This window comes from Crocuta crocuta, unplaced genomic scaffold (assembly GCF_008692635.1).
Source record: "Crocuta crocuta isolate KB4526 unplaced genomic scaffold, BGI_CrCroc_1.0 scaffold448, whole genome shotgun sequence".
Taxonomy (NCBI): domain Eukaryota; kingdom Metazoa; phylum Chordata; class Mammalia; order Carnivora; family Hyaenidae; genus Crocuta; species Crocuta crocuta.
In genome coordinates this window covers 3524771-3538711 of record NW_027532411.1, presented here as the reverse complement: position 1 = coordinate 3538711, position 13941 = coordinate 3524771, and the positions used below count along the sequence as shown (strand labels likewise).

General features: G+C 41.0%; 2 protein-coding genes across 3 annotated transcripts in view; one reads left to right on the top strand and one right to left on the bottom strand.

The window, feature by feature from the left end:
- TNFRSF11B (TNF receptor superfamily member 11b) overlaps positions 1-13709 on the top strand; it is a 29065-nt gene extending 15356 nt beyond the window's left edge. The window contains exons 2-5 of the mRNA XM_077778938.1: positions 3395-3764; positions 8363-8554; positions 10621-10845; positions 13102-13709. Coding sequence (XP_077635064.1) covers positions 3395-3764; positions 8363-8554; positions 10621-10845; positions 13102-13490 — 1176 coding nt within the window. The 3' untranslated portion in view covers positions 13491-13709. The remainder of the gene's footprint in view (positions 1-3394; positions 3765-8362; positions 8555-10620; positions 10846-13101) is intronic.
- The window catches only part of LOC144243797 (uncharacterized), a 326374-nt gene that overhangs the window by 66343 nt on the left and 246090 nt on the right, over positions 1-13941 (bottom strand). The gene's annotated exons all lie outside the window — the stretch shown is intronic.

The window sequence follows — 13941 nt, the reverse complement described above, 5'->3', positions numbered from 1 at the left end:
CTTCAGGAAGATCAGGGTGGGGGAGGGGGAAGCACTAGTTGGAGGATCTCAGATTCCCTTCAAGCACAGGTGCTCTACACCAATGGATGGATGAAAAAATAGAGAAAAATCCCATTTAACTTTTCTTTAAAAGTCAAACATAAAACACCAAAAGCAGAAAACATAAAACCTTTCTACAGAAGGCACTTTGTGCTTCCGCAGACACACCTTTGCACCTTTCCTAGCTTTTGCAGATGTTCATCAGTAGTTGTGCATTTTACATGGAAATTTATTTTTGAACTCCTCTAAATACCACCAGCTGACAAAGGAGATCGGGCCAGTGTTAAGATGCTGTGCTCTCCTATGGCATGTTTTTCACTGCTTTTCCAAGAATTGCTGAAGAAAGTAAGAGACAGGACTGAGATGAAAAGCCCTATTGATCTTGCCCATCCTCTGTCCAGTAACTAGTTCCAGAAATTCTGTGCGGGAATTGGGGCTAACCAGAGATTGAGGCTTAACCATCCAGTTTTGGCCACACAGTTGTCTTTTTACCAAAGTGGAAATTTTTCAAATAAAACACAGAGGCCCAATAGAAGTTGCTAAAAACAAGTTATTTTGTAGTTCCTCAAGGCTTTCTGATTTTTAAAAATACATATGATAATCCCATGTAGTAGCCTTGGAGAAATTACCTTCACTAACATAATTGCCCTCTAATCCTTAAGTCAACCTTATTTATTAATTTCTCTGTGGATTCCTTTTACCTCAGATTCCCTGTATTTTGAAGAAATGGCAACTAATTTCCAAAGCATGGTTTCAGCAAACCAACAGTGTCATGTCCAATTGCCTAGAAAAATATAAATTGCATCAGCTTTCTTGGTCAGATCTTCTATTTGTGTGGCTCCTTCTACTGAGGAACACAAGCACTGTCTTGGGGGTGGGGGGTTCCCATCCCATCCTCATCCCATCTTGGTAAGGGAGAAAAGAGTCAGCTAATGAGTAAATGGGCACAACTCAACCATGTTGAAATGAGAAAACGGGAATGTTGGGGAGTCAGGCTGGAGGATAGTCTTTCAGGAAATTAAATGTGAACAGCAAGAGAAAAAAGGCATTTCTCCTTGTTTCCATGTGTCTGCAAGTTGCATCAGGAAAACTTCATTCCCTAGCACTGAAGATTTTAGAAATATTTAAGCCAAATCCACACATGGGGCCTTGAAAGAGGTAGCATAATACATTCAAATGACCAGGTAGCCACAAAGCTTTTTCTTCTTGCCTTATTTCCTTTAAAACATTGATCACTATTTGTAATTACTTATGTCTTCACTTCTTTGCCATCTGCCTCCTTGCTAGACTGTAAACTCCTAAAAGGCAAGAACCATCTTTGTTTTGTGCACCACTATATGCTGAGTACCTTCTACCATGCTGGTCCACAGCAGCTGATCAACAAATATGTGTTGAATGAAGAAATGGATTCCATATTTCTGAAAGATTCAGGGCAAACCAGAATTTCCACCCACTACTGGCTCATTTCTTCTCTCTCCTAATGTCAATGTATTTCAGCCGAGTCAATAGAAAGCCCCCAGGGAAATTCAAGAACATTTTCCCCCAGAAACCCGCAGGTCATGAGGGTATCTTGAGAAGACCCCTGGAGCATCCCTGATTTTGCCCTGTATTTTACTTTTTGTTGGTTAGGAATCTTTTACATCACAGGACTCTGAAAATTACTCTTGGTTCAAAGGTCCATGGCCCGAGGTGAGATATTTTGTTCTTTTCTTCTGGTTTATCAGCTCATATTAGGTCCAATCAGCCCTGACACTTGTCATGTTCCAGCAAGAAGTGAATGATACCAATTAGATTAAATGCCCGAATGCTTATGAAAAGGGCCATTCTTTACCTTTGTTACTCCTGATTCAAAAGGGAGTGCTGTTTCCCTAGCTTGGCATGCTTTTCCCAGGTCAAGGGGCTTATGTGAGATTTCCTGTGTTCTGCAAAGGAGAGGAGTTTGGAAAAAATTATTGTATTTGGCCTGCCACCTCCCCAAAGCCTGAAAATAGTCAGTGTTGATCCCTGTACCATAAACAAACAATAAAAACCAAATAAACCACGCCCTACACACAGACAACTCTGTTTCTTCTGAGCATGTACTTTCTGTAATTAGTGCGAAGAACTACTTCAATGTTCTTTTGGAGACATTTTCAGATCTAGAATACAAGATAGAACGCCCCGTGGAAGCTTCCCTCCCAAGCAGTACTCTCACCCATAAAATTTTTCTCTGTCCTGCACTAGACCTCTTCCTGACGTGTACAGAAACTTCCAAAACCCTAGCTGCTCCCTGAGGTTTTTCCCAGTCAACCTGAAGATAAGTGGTCATTCAATTTTCTAGACAGTATTTAGCTTGGCAAGTCAAGACTAGGCCATATGATGTTCTGGAAGAAATATCAGCCTTAAAATTCTAGGAATCTTTCCAGTGAATTGTAGGCTCCATGAGGACAAGAGTTAGGTCTTACTTAACAGCATATTCCTGGTATATTCCTGGTAGGAATTCAGACCCTGGCTGCTGCATGATTGAATGAATGAATGATCAGAATGACTGTTGATGTAATCTTCACACATCACCAACTCTATTTCACTATACATTCGGAATCTTGGAATGGGAAAACTGAATGAGAGATAGCATCTAGTCCTAAATACAGCCATTATGACCTCCTCATTTAAATGTCATTAGTCACCCCACTTTCGCCTCCATGTTTCCGATCTCTTTGCCTTGCTCATTTGTTTTTTACAGCACTTGCCTTCTAACACATAATTTATCCGTAATTTGTTTTAGTCTCTTACTCACCCCCAAGAGCAGGAACTCCTGACTGTTTTGCTTACTGCTGGATTCTGGTTGCCCAGCACAGAGCTTGGCACATATTAAGGACTCAATAACTATTTGTGAAGTAAATAAATTAAAGAATCATTATTGAGGATGGACTCCACTGCAGGAATATTTTTAAGCCCCCTAATCCCAGCTTCACACCCATGGAATCTGAATGGGTAGTAGGGGTGTCAATCCCAAGAATCTGCATTTTTATTGGGGAATCTAGGAGATTCCGGCATAACTGTTTGAGAACCACTAATTCATCCAACTCACTAAACGAGACATAATCCTGAAGCCCAGGAAGATATAGCCTCCTGTCCCCTATGAGCCTGGGTTACTTTCTATAATGTGTGTTGCCAGTCCCATCTTGGTCTTTGAGATTAAGCTACTGGAGGCAAAAACTATGGCTTCAGAGCTTACTTTCTGAGTTGCGGCCCCATAGACAGGAAGATAATGAAGATTCAGGTATTAAAGGACTTTTTGAGTCTACAGACGCCTTTGCACCGAAGAGCCACCTGTCTCCGTGCTAACATGCTGCTGTTTCCCTCTCTCCCCTAGTTCCTGGACATCTCCATTAAATGGACCACCCAGGAAACGTTTCCTCCAAAGTACCTTCACTATGACCCAGAAACCTCGCGTCAGCTGATGTGTGACAAATGTCCTCCGGGCACCTTCCTAAAACAGCACTGTACAGCCAGGCGGAAGACCGTGTGCGCCCCTTGTCCCAACCACTACTACACAGACAAGTGGCACACCAGCGATGAGTGTCTGTACTGCATCCCAGTGTGCAAGGAGCTGCAGTACGTCAAGCAGGAGTGCAATCGCACCCACAACCGCGTGTGCGAGTGCGAGGAAGGGCGCTACCTCGAGGTTGAGTTCTGCCTGAAGCACAGAAGCTGTCCCCCCGGGTTTGGGGTGCTCCACGCCGGTAAGCACTGGCTTTCAGCACGCAGCAAAGTTAATGAGGTCGTACAAAGTCAGATAGCGGTGAAGGTTTAAGGGAACACTTTTGTCCCAATGATATTATAGGATAGCAAATTGCAAAGGTAATGGAAACTGCTAAGTACGTACTCTGTGTCTGGATCGCTGCCAAAGCCCCGTTTCTCAGAGGAAGACTTTGCCACTACGGGGTGTGCCACTATGGGGTAATTTCGTGACAAACCTCAAATGTAGCAAATTGCTCTCTAATGAGATGTGTGATGGATTGCTCTTTTTAAAAGGGGACGCGCTGTGAGTTGCACTGTTTATAGCTGACATATATGCCCCTATGTTTCCCTTCAACATGGGCAGCTTCAAACTGCCGTGCTTTTTGACAAACACCAGAAATGATAATTGATACCAAGAGAGTAATTAGACAGATATTAATGAGGCTCCGGAGTGCTAACAATGAGCAGTTATAATTAATTATGTAAAAAATGAGAATGGTTAGGGGAAATGCATTTCATCATTAAAAATGAAGCTAGTTCTTCCCTTGGCGTGGGAGTCAAGTGACTGAGGATAAAGACCAGCAGCATCTCCAAAATGAGCTTATTCTTTATTTTAGACAAAACAGATTGTCAAGCCAAGAGTAAGTACTTGTTTACAAACAAAGTACTTTCTCTTTTTGCATTTTGAACAGCGTAGGTTAAGGCCAGTGTGCGTTAAATCTTTTAAAGCTGCAACCCACATTTTTCCCTATCACATGCACAAAGCTTCCGAGGTAGTGGGTATTCTTGCGTGACTTGGGAAAATTAAGAATATTCACTTAATTTTCTGGAGGAAGTAGTAATCAGTATAGATTCTGATTACTCAGTTTGAGGCAGTGTTTCTCATCCTCAGCATTACTGACATTTGGGGCTGGAGAATTCTTTTGGTGGGCAGCTGTCCTGTGGATTATAGAGTAGTTAGCAATATCCCTGGTCTCTACCCACTAGATGCCAATAGCACTCTTCCCCCAGCTGTGATGCCCAAAAATGTCTCCAGACATTGCCAGTTGTACCCTGGATGTCAGAATCGTCTGAGGTTGAGATCCATTGGTTTAGAGGATGTTAATTATTTGTAATTTTTAAAAATATTTTTATTTATTTCTAGGAGAGAGAGAGAGAGAGAGACAGCATGAGCAGGGGTGGGCCAGAGAGAGAGGGAGACACAGACTCCGGAATAGGCTCCAGGCTCTGAGCTGGCAGCCAGCACAGAGCCCGACGCGGGGCTCGAACCCACAAACCGCGAGATCATGACCTAAGTGAAAGTCGGACGCTCAACCGACTAAGCCACCCAGGCGCCCCATTTGTAATTATTTTAACTTTCAGAAGTTGTGATACACACAGCCTAAATTATTGGATAGCAAATACATTAGGTTTAAAGACACACAAAGGAAACCTGCAAAAATTGAAATCTATTTCATTTCCTAAGTTGTGAACCACATACAAAGAATTACAGGAGGTGCACATTGAATGAGTTTCTCTTAAAATGTCTCCAGCATGACTATTTGAGGGAGAAATTGGTGACATTTCCCAGCTTTTATTGGATGGTGCTTTCAGATTCAAAAGCTAAGCCAAACTGTAGGGAGTAAAACTCAACAAAAACAGATCCATTTAATTCAATTCAGTAAGTTGCATATGCAGGAAAATTAATTAAGCAGGGACTAAACAGTAGCTTAGAAACTAGAAAAGTTTGGGGAATAATGACAATATAAAGAAAATTTTCTCACATAAGCGTGAAAATGTGTTTGTGGAACGAAGTAAGCGTGCCACCAGAAGACTTAGACAAAGAGACACATTTTATTCTGCTGGATCACCGTGGGGCTTATTTACCACGCCCTCCCTAAAAACCTTCAGGGCAGCTCCTCATGGAAAATAAGAGGTTTCCAGCCCAAAGAGAAGGAAGCACTATGTAGTGTTATTCCAAAAAGTATTAGCCATTCCGTGCTGTTGTTTTGAAGTCAGATCGTCTCCTCTCCATGTATTACTGACTTAATTCTGTCTGAGTTCTGTAATTCCTGTGTCATTCCTTATGGCTGGCATGGTAGCATCCTCAACTGGAAAGCAGAGCTCCTCTCTCCATTCTGGTAGCTCACATTTCACCTGTCAGATTATACCTTTTTATATTTCCACTGATATTAACAAGGCAACGTCATTTACTCAGATGGACACATCTTTTTTCTTCCATAAAGTTCTAACAATGATAGAAGAGGGAAGTCCTGCTCAGGAAGGTCATTACATAAAGCTTCCAAATGTATTAAGAAACATTCACTTCCATTATCTTTGGATTCTGTTTGTTAAAGAACTTTACAGGTGACATTACCTAAAAGAATGTCTTGCCTTTGACTTTCTCATTGGGATGCGTGGCAAGACCTAAGCCCTCCATATGTATCTGAAGAATGACAAGATTCTTCTTCGTGCAGTTTGCTTTCCAGAACATGCGGCAGTTGGCAGAGGGAGATTTGGCTCCAGATGGCCAAGTCCACTGATTCCCAGTGTGTTAGCAATGAATGAATACTATGGAATTCTCACCCAGATACCTCTGTTTATGGTATTGTAGGAACTGGTGTGGAGCTGGGTCCCACTTAAGGGGAGAGGTGTAGTAAGAAAGTACTTGAAACAAAAAATTAGACTTCTGTGTAAGTTATTTCTTAACATGATGTCACTGCAATGCTGGAAATGGCATGTGAAAATTTTAGGCTTGTAGTTTAACCTTTCTCTTTTTTCTTCTGCTAGCCCTTTGTCACTTTTACTGGTCAATTCATCATCATCAATCCTGTTAGAAGCAGCAGGAGCTAAAACTAGAGCCAAATCATTTTGCTCCTTCCTTCCTTTCTTATTTCTCTCTTTTTTCCCCTAACTTCCTTCTTCTCCTTCCTCTTTTCTTTCTTTTCTTTTCTTTTCTTTTTTCTTTTCTTCTCTTTTCTTTTCTTATTTCTTTTCCTTTTCTCTTTTCTTTCTTTCTTTCTTTCTTCCTTCCTTCCTTTCTTTCTTTCTTTCTTCCTTCCTTCCTTTCTTTCTTTCTTTCTTCCTTCCTTCCTTTCTTTCTTTCTTTCTTCCTTCCTTCCTTTCTTTCTTTCTTTCTTCCTTCCTTCCTTTCTTTCTTTCTTTCTTCCTTCCTTCCTTTCTTTCTTTCTTTCTTCCTTCCTTCCTTTCTTTCTTTCTTTCTTCCTTCCTTCCTTTCTTTCTTTCTTTCTTTCTTTCTATGTTTTGTTTACTTCTGAGAGAGGGAGAGAGAAAGCATGAACAGGGGAGGGTCAGAGAGAGAGGGAGACCCAGAATCCCAAACAGGCTCCAGGCTCTGAGCTGGCTGTCAGCACAGAGCCCGACGTGGGGCTCGAACCCACGAACTGTGAGATCATGACCTGAGCTGAAGTCGGACGCTTAACCGACTGAGCCACCCAGGCGCCTCTCTCTCTCTCTCTCTCTCTCCCCCCCCTCCCCTCTCCTCTCCTCTCCTCTCTGTCTTTCCCTCCCTCCCGTCCTTTCTCTGTTTCTCTTGCTCTCTTTCTTTCTCTCTTCTGGTTTTGATACCATGAGGTGGGAGGTTTGCATTTTTAATAAATGAAGTTTATTAACTTTCTGTAGCTTTCATGGTGTCCTTTTTGTATTTGTTATCTCCCCTGAGCCAGAATTGGCCTGGAAAAGCTACATTTGAATATTGAAGCCTGAATCTGTTCAACTGGCTTACACTAGATGGAGGTATTTTCATATGCAAATACACTGGAATGTATAATCTATCCACACATAATAGAGCCAAGGGATTGAAGGTATTAATCTTTAGTTGTTGACTGGTTCAAATTTTTCTAACCAGTGAGTTCTCCGTACTTATCAAGTATCTTTCCACCATGAAATAAAATGCCCTTGCAATCACCCCTTCCTGAAATTTTAACGACTGTGCTCTTTTAAAGCTCGATAGTTTAAGCAAACAGTATATCATCTCGCATTTACTGTGTAGCTTAACTGCAGTCTTACGCTTTGGAGTCAGTGACCAACTTTATTGCCACCTTCAAAAGTTTATTATAATGTTGTAAATTTTTACTTCTCAAGGTTAGCATACTTATGAGTTGCTTCACAATTAGGATTTGGGAAAGACAGAACTTCAGTAGGCACCGATTGGAATTTAACGATATGGCATTCAGTGGGTAGTGATCTCAAAGAATAACATTACAGCAGGTATGGAGCAGTTATCTTCTTGATTTTCCAGAAGAAATGGGTGAAGAATTATGGTTGACAACAAGACCTTACCGATGCTTCCCGCACAGGCGGGACAGATAAACACCCTTATTCTTTCCTTTCCTCTCATCTCGTGTTTTGTAGGTAACAGCAAAACACATTTGTGTCTGAATGATAGGGATGGGAGACTGCCTGAGGGACTACTAACTGCAGAAGTTTTGTTCTTTCTGTCTAATGAAGGGAAAAATCAAAATGCCTCAAGTTCTGTGCAACATAATAGTAGCAGTAAAAACCAAGTGAAAAGTCTTTCCAAGACTTTCTTTATTTAGAGGATGTCTGCTGTGAAAGTGCTTGGGAAAAAAGGTGCTAAATTGCTTGGTATTTTCTGTAGGAACCCCGGAGCGAAATACAGTTTGCAAGAGATGTGCAGATGGGTTCTTCTCGAATGAGACGTCATCTAAAGCACCCTGTAGAAAACACACAAACTGCAGTGCATTTGGGCTCCTTCTAACTCAGAAAGGAAACACAACTCATGACAATGTGTGTTCTGGAAACAGTGAATCGCCTCAAAAATGTGCAATAGGTAATTATATTTCACAATGTCAGCCTTTTCGTACCGCCTTTGAATTGAATACAAGACCCTCTGGCTACCTTCTTAGTGAAATTCCTGTTTTCCCATTCTTGAAGGTTAACCAGAGAAAACCATTCTCTGTTCTCTATGCGTCGCTGCTAACACTCCGAGTCAAAATCTCTCCAGAGGTCTCCCTATGTCATGACTGTGCTCCCAAACTTGGCTTTCTGCCTTTCACACTTGAATCAAACCTTACCCATGGGGAAAGGGATGGTGTAAAGATTATGTCTAAGGCCAAACTAGTAGTCCAAATTGTAGAGGTTTTTTGGTAAGCTATGCGTTTTTATCACTTTTAAGAATAAAAATTGGCAACTAAGGAGCACTGTGACATAAACTGATAACAAATCAGAAAATACAAAACTGGCTTTATCATCAGTGGTATTACTGCCTGTATAGCACACAAGTTCTAAGTTCCTCTGGTTGTCCTACACTCTGTATTCAGGAAGGGTCACTAGCTCCAAGTGCATTATGTGAATGCATCCCATGTTGGTGAAGACGCTTGTCAGGATGGAGTCCTCACCTTTTCATTCCAACCACTAGACTAATCTCAGACCTTCTATCAAGGATGCATCACACCGAAGATGACCTGCCTTGTAGCACCTTGACTTTCCCCCAGCATCTTTTTATATGACATAGTAGAATAAGAAACATAGGAATGGGGCTGAGACAGTTAAGATTCCAACCCACTTCCAACATTTCTTCACCACGTAATCAGAATCTTAGACAAGTCATTCAGCCTTTCTGCTTTCTTCTTCAAACAGTGGAATGAGGGAAGGGGTAACAAGAGGCGTGACTTCTAACTTTAAAAAACCTCTTTTCTTTATTTAATTTATTTTTAATTATCTATTTTTGAAAGAGAGAGAGAGAGAGAACACATGCATACACATATGAGCAGGGGAGGGGTAGAGGGAGAGAGAGAGAATCTCAAGCAGGCTCCACGCTCAGTGCCGAGCCTGACACGAGGCTTAACTCCATGACCACGAAATCCTGACCCAAGCTGAAATCAAGAGTCGGACACTTAACCGACTGAGCCACCCAGGTGCCCCTAATTTTATTTTTATCATTTATTGAGCATTTACTATGTGCCAGGTACTTTTGCTACGTGAGCTTTACTCTTTACAAAAACACTGTGAAGTTTGCTCAGGTTCAATACAGGTGGTGAAGTGACAGAGTCAGGATTCAAACCCAGGTCTGATGAATCCAAAGACAAACTCTTAACCCTAGGATAAATGGACTCTACCCAGACACTCAGGCCATTGTACCTCTTTTCTAAATGACATATTTTTTGTATTTTCTTATTTTCCCACATAATATATGCTTCTACATCTATATCCCTCCTTATTCTTAAAGGTAAACTATGTGTTTATGTGTGTGCAGAAAACAATATATTACTCCAGATTGCTTTTCCAGGTCCTAGAAACACAGTACTTATATTTGTTTTGACACTGATTTTGAAGTAACCTGTGGATGCTAGCTAAACTTTTAATAGGATATTTAAGATATACATTAAAATACGTTAATGTGGGGGCACCTGGGTGGCTTAGTCGGTTAAGCGTCCGACTTTCGCTTAGGTCATGATCTCGCGGTTCGTGGGTTCGAGCCCCGTGTCGGGCTCTGTGCTGACTGCCAGCCCAGAGCCTGGAGGCTGTTTCAGTCTGTGACTCCCTCTCTCTCTGACCCTCCCCTGCTCACACTGTCTCTCTCTCTCTCCTAGAAATAAAACATTAAAAAAAAACAAACGTTAATGTGTACACTGAGTCATAGAATTTTTGCTGCAATTCATTTACAGCAATATTTTTGTTAGACATTTGTTAAACTATCCCCCCCCAAATGCCCTAAGGACATAAGCCCATTTGGGTTGACAATCAGCCACCAAAGGGTTGATTTTATTCAAACTTCCCATTTTAACATACTGTATTTTTAAAACCCCTATGGTGTTGGCTTATTTACTTATTTATTTATATAGACTTCCAAGAATTCAGTTGTTAAGTAAATCTTCACGGTTTGCCCGCTTTTAGATGTCACCCTGTGCGAGGAGGCATTCTTCAGGTTTGCTGTTCCTACGAAATTCACCCCTAATTGGCTAAACATCCTGGTGGACAATTTGCCAGGCACCAGGGTAAACGCAGAGGCCATGGAGAGAATAAAGCGGCAACACAGTTCACAAGAACAAACCTTCCAGCTACTGAAGTTATGGAAACATCAAAACAAAGATCAAGATATAGTCAAGAAGATCTTCCAAGGTATGGTAACCTGAAACACACAGACTGATCAGAAATCAAAGACACTCATTTATCATAAACAAGAAGAAGATTATGTACCTATTTAGTTGTATGGATGATATTTGCCTTTTAGAATTATTCTTGGACTAAAAATGTTTTGACTAATTGATCGTGTAGAAGTGATCCCTAAAACAGTCATGTAATGTTTTATTCTCACCTCCTCCACACCCCAACTTCTTTTTTTTTTTAAGCTTGTTTATTTTGAGAGAGTGGGAGTGAGTAAGAGCAGGGGCGGGGCAGAGAGAGAGCAAGAGAGAATCTCTTATTGACAGTGTAGAGCCTAATGTGGGGCTCAAACTCAAAGTGCAAGATCGGGATCTGAGCCCAAGTGGAGTCAGAAGCTTAACAGACTGATCCACCCAGGCACCCCTTTTTCTTCATACCCCAACTTCTTTTTAAAGTGTGTGAACAGGGGCGCCTGGGTGGCTTAGTCGGTTAAGTGTCCGACTTTCACTTAGGTCATGATCTCGGGGTTCGTGGGTTCGAGCCCCGCGTTGGGCTCTGTGCTGACTGCCAGCTCAGAACCTGGAGCCTGTTTCAGTCTGACTCCCTCTCTCTCTGACCCTCCCCTGCTCACGCTCTCTCTCTCTCCTAGAAATAAATAAAACATTAAAAAAAATAAAGTGTGTGAACACCCTAAAATGAAAGACAATCCATGTCAAATACTGGACCTCAGGAATTCCACTTCCATCTCCCTTAGCAGTTTTATTAGCATCCCCTCTGGTCTACCTGGATGTTCTTTAAACTCTTTGGATCTTATCTTTCATTTCCTCCAAGAAGCTATGTTGTATTTATTTGTTAATTCTCTCCCGAGAGCCTCCAAGTGTCTTACAGATGTCCTCTCATTAATCCTCACAACATAGCCTATTTTAAAATTACCATTTTAATAGCATATGCTGTGAGGATTAATGAGATGAGGTCTTTAAAATGTTCTGGCTTCTTAGAGAAAAGGGCTAGTTAAAACCAAGAGCTCTCATGTTTTAAAGTTTTATAAAGAATCTTTTAGAAACTGTGTGGGCACCTGGGTGTCTCAGTCAGTTAAGCGTCTAACTTCAGCTTGGGTCACGATCTCGCAGTTCATGAGTTTGAGCCTTGCACTGATGGTGCAAAGCCTGCTCGGGATTCTCTCTTTCTCCCTCTCTCTACCCCTTCCACACATACTCTCTCTTTCAATGAATAAAAAGAAGGAAGAAGGTTTTCATGATGCAGATGATGTCAGTGAGAAACCCATCTGCTCTCTACCTGTTAGTAGTTAGATGACTATGGAGTCCTATGCTTCCTGAAAAGTCTCCACCATCTGAAACTGAGGCAACAGATTTTAGGACACTGAGACCTTTGACAGCTGAATGCTTTCACTTGAGCAAAGAGTAAAGTTTTCTTCTGTTTTTGGCAAACAGAATATATTCTTTGAAAGTATAATTAGCCCCGAAGCAGGAAAAAAAGGGGGTGGGTGGGTGAGTGAGTGGGATAGAGAATCAGAGACTGTTAGAATTGGAAGCAGCCAAATTCTCTATTTTATAAATAAGGACATTCCAGCCCAAAAAGATGAACTGACTTGCCTTAGGGCTCACAGACAGTAAATGACTCATGTCATAACATTAATGGAAATGTTAGATACTCCGTCTTATGTTTATGTCCTAGATCGTTACTGAAACATTCTCTAGGCCATATGGATCCTATCATTCTTTTTCCTCATATTAGTGGGTTTTCAGATCTTCTTCTGGTAGTAACCCTCCGGTGCTATTTATTAAAGACCATTTGTCATACCTAACTCTTCAAATACGGTATATATCAGATATCAACTAATGAAAGTTTATATTACAAAATGGCTAACTTGAATACTTACATTTCTACTTTTCTGAAATGGTATGGTTTTAATTTTTCTAAGTTTTCTTAGAAAATAGAGTGATGTGTTTATAGTATTTTACTGTTCATTTCCAAAATTAGGGCTTTTCACAAAGCTTTGTTGGATACCAAGAATACATAAAGCATATTATCATTTATAACAAGGAATAAAATTCAACTCAGTTCTCAAAAATAACTAGCATCACTTAGCCCTTCCCACCTCCCCCCCCATTAAAAAAGAAGGAGAAGGTTATCCTTAAAATAAGTTGATGAAATTCTGGGAGAACCTCCTTTTGCCTCACAGTAGTTTTGTGGCGGTGGCTTTAGAATATACATTATGTGAACCTCTCTTTGGGCTTTTGCTTTAAGCAGATATCGACCTATGTGAAAACAGCGTACAGCGGCACATTGGACACACAAACCTTACCTTCGAGCAGCTTCGCAGCTTGATGGAAAGCTTGCCGGGGAAGAAAGTCACCACAGAAGACATTGAGAAAACTGTGAAGGTATGCAAATCAAGTGAACAGATTCTGAAGCTGCTCAGCCTGTGGAGAATAAAAAATGGCGACCAAGACACTCTGAAGGCCCTGATGCATGCCCTGAAGCACTTGAAAACATACCACTTCCCCAAAACCGTCACTCAGAGCCTGAAGAAGACCATCAGGTTCCTTCACAGCTTCACCATGTACAGATTATATCAGAAGCTATTTTTAGAAATGATAGGGAACCAGGTCCAGTCAGTAAAAATAAGCTGCTTATAACCGGAAATGGTCACTGGGCTATTTCCTCACAATAGACGGGATCCAATGAATGAGTAAACTGTTTCTCAGGCACTTGACGGGGATACAATGATTTCTTTCTCATCACCAAGGACTAGATTTGGCCACAGGGCACACAAAGAAACAATGGTGTGGAGAAAGAACTAACATCTCCTCCAAAAGTTCAATTAACCCCATATGGTTTATCTAACTGATAGATCTGGTCCAGTATCTACTGACTATATTTTCCCTTATTACTGCTCGCAGTAATTCAACTGGAAATAAGAAACTAGATTCCATTGTGCCATACTAAATATGGGAATGTCTAACTTAAATAGCTTTGAGATTTCAGCTGTGCTAGAGGCTTTTATTAGAAAGCCATATTTTTTTTTCTGTAAAAGTTACTAATATATCTGTAACACTATTACAGTATTTCTATTTATATTCATTCAGA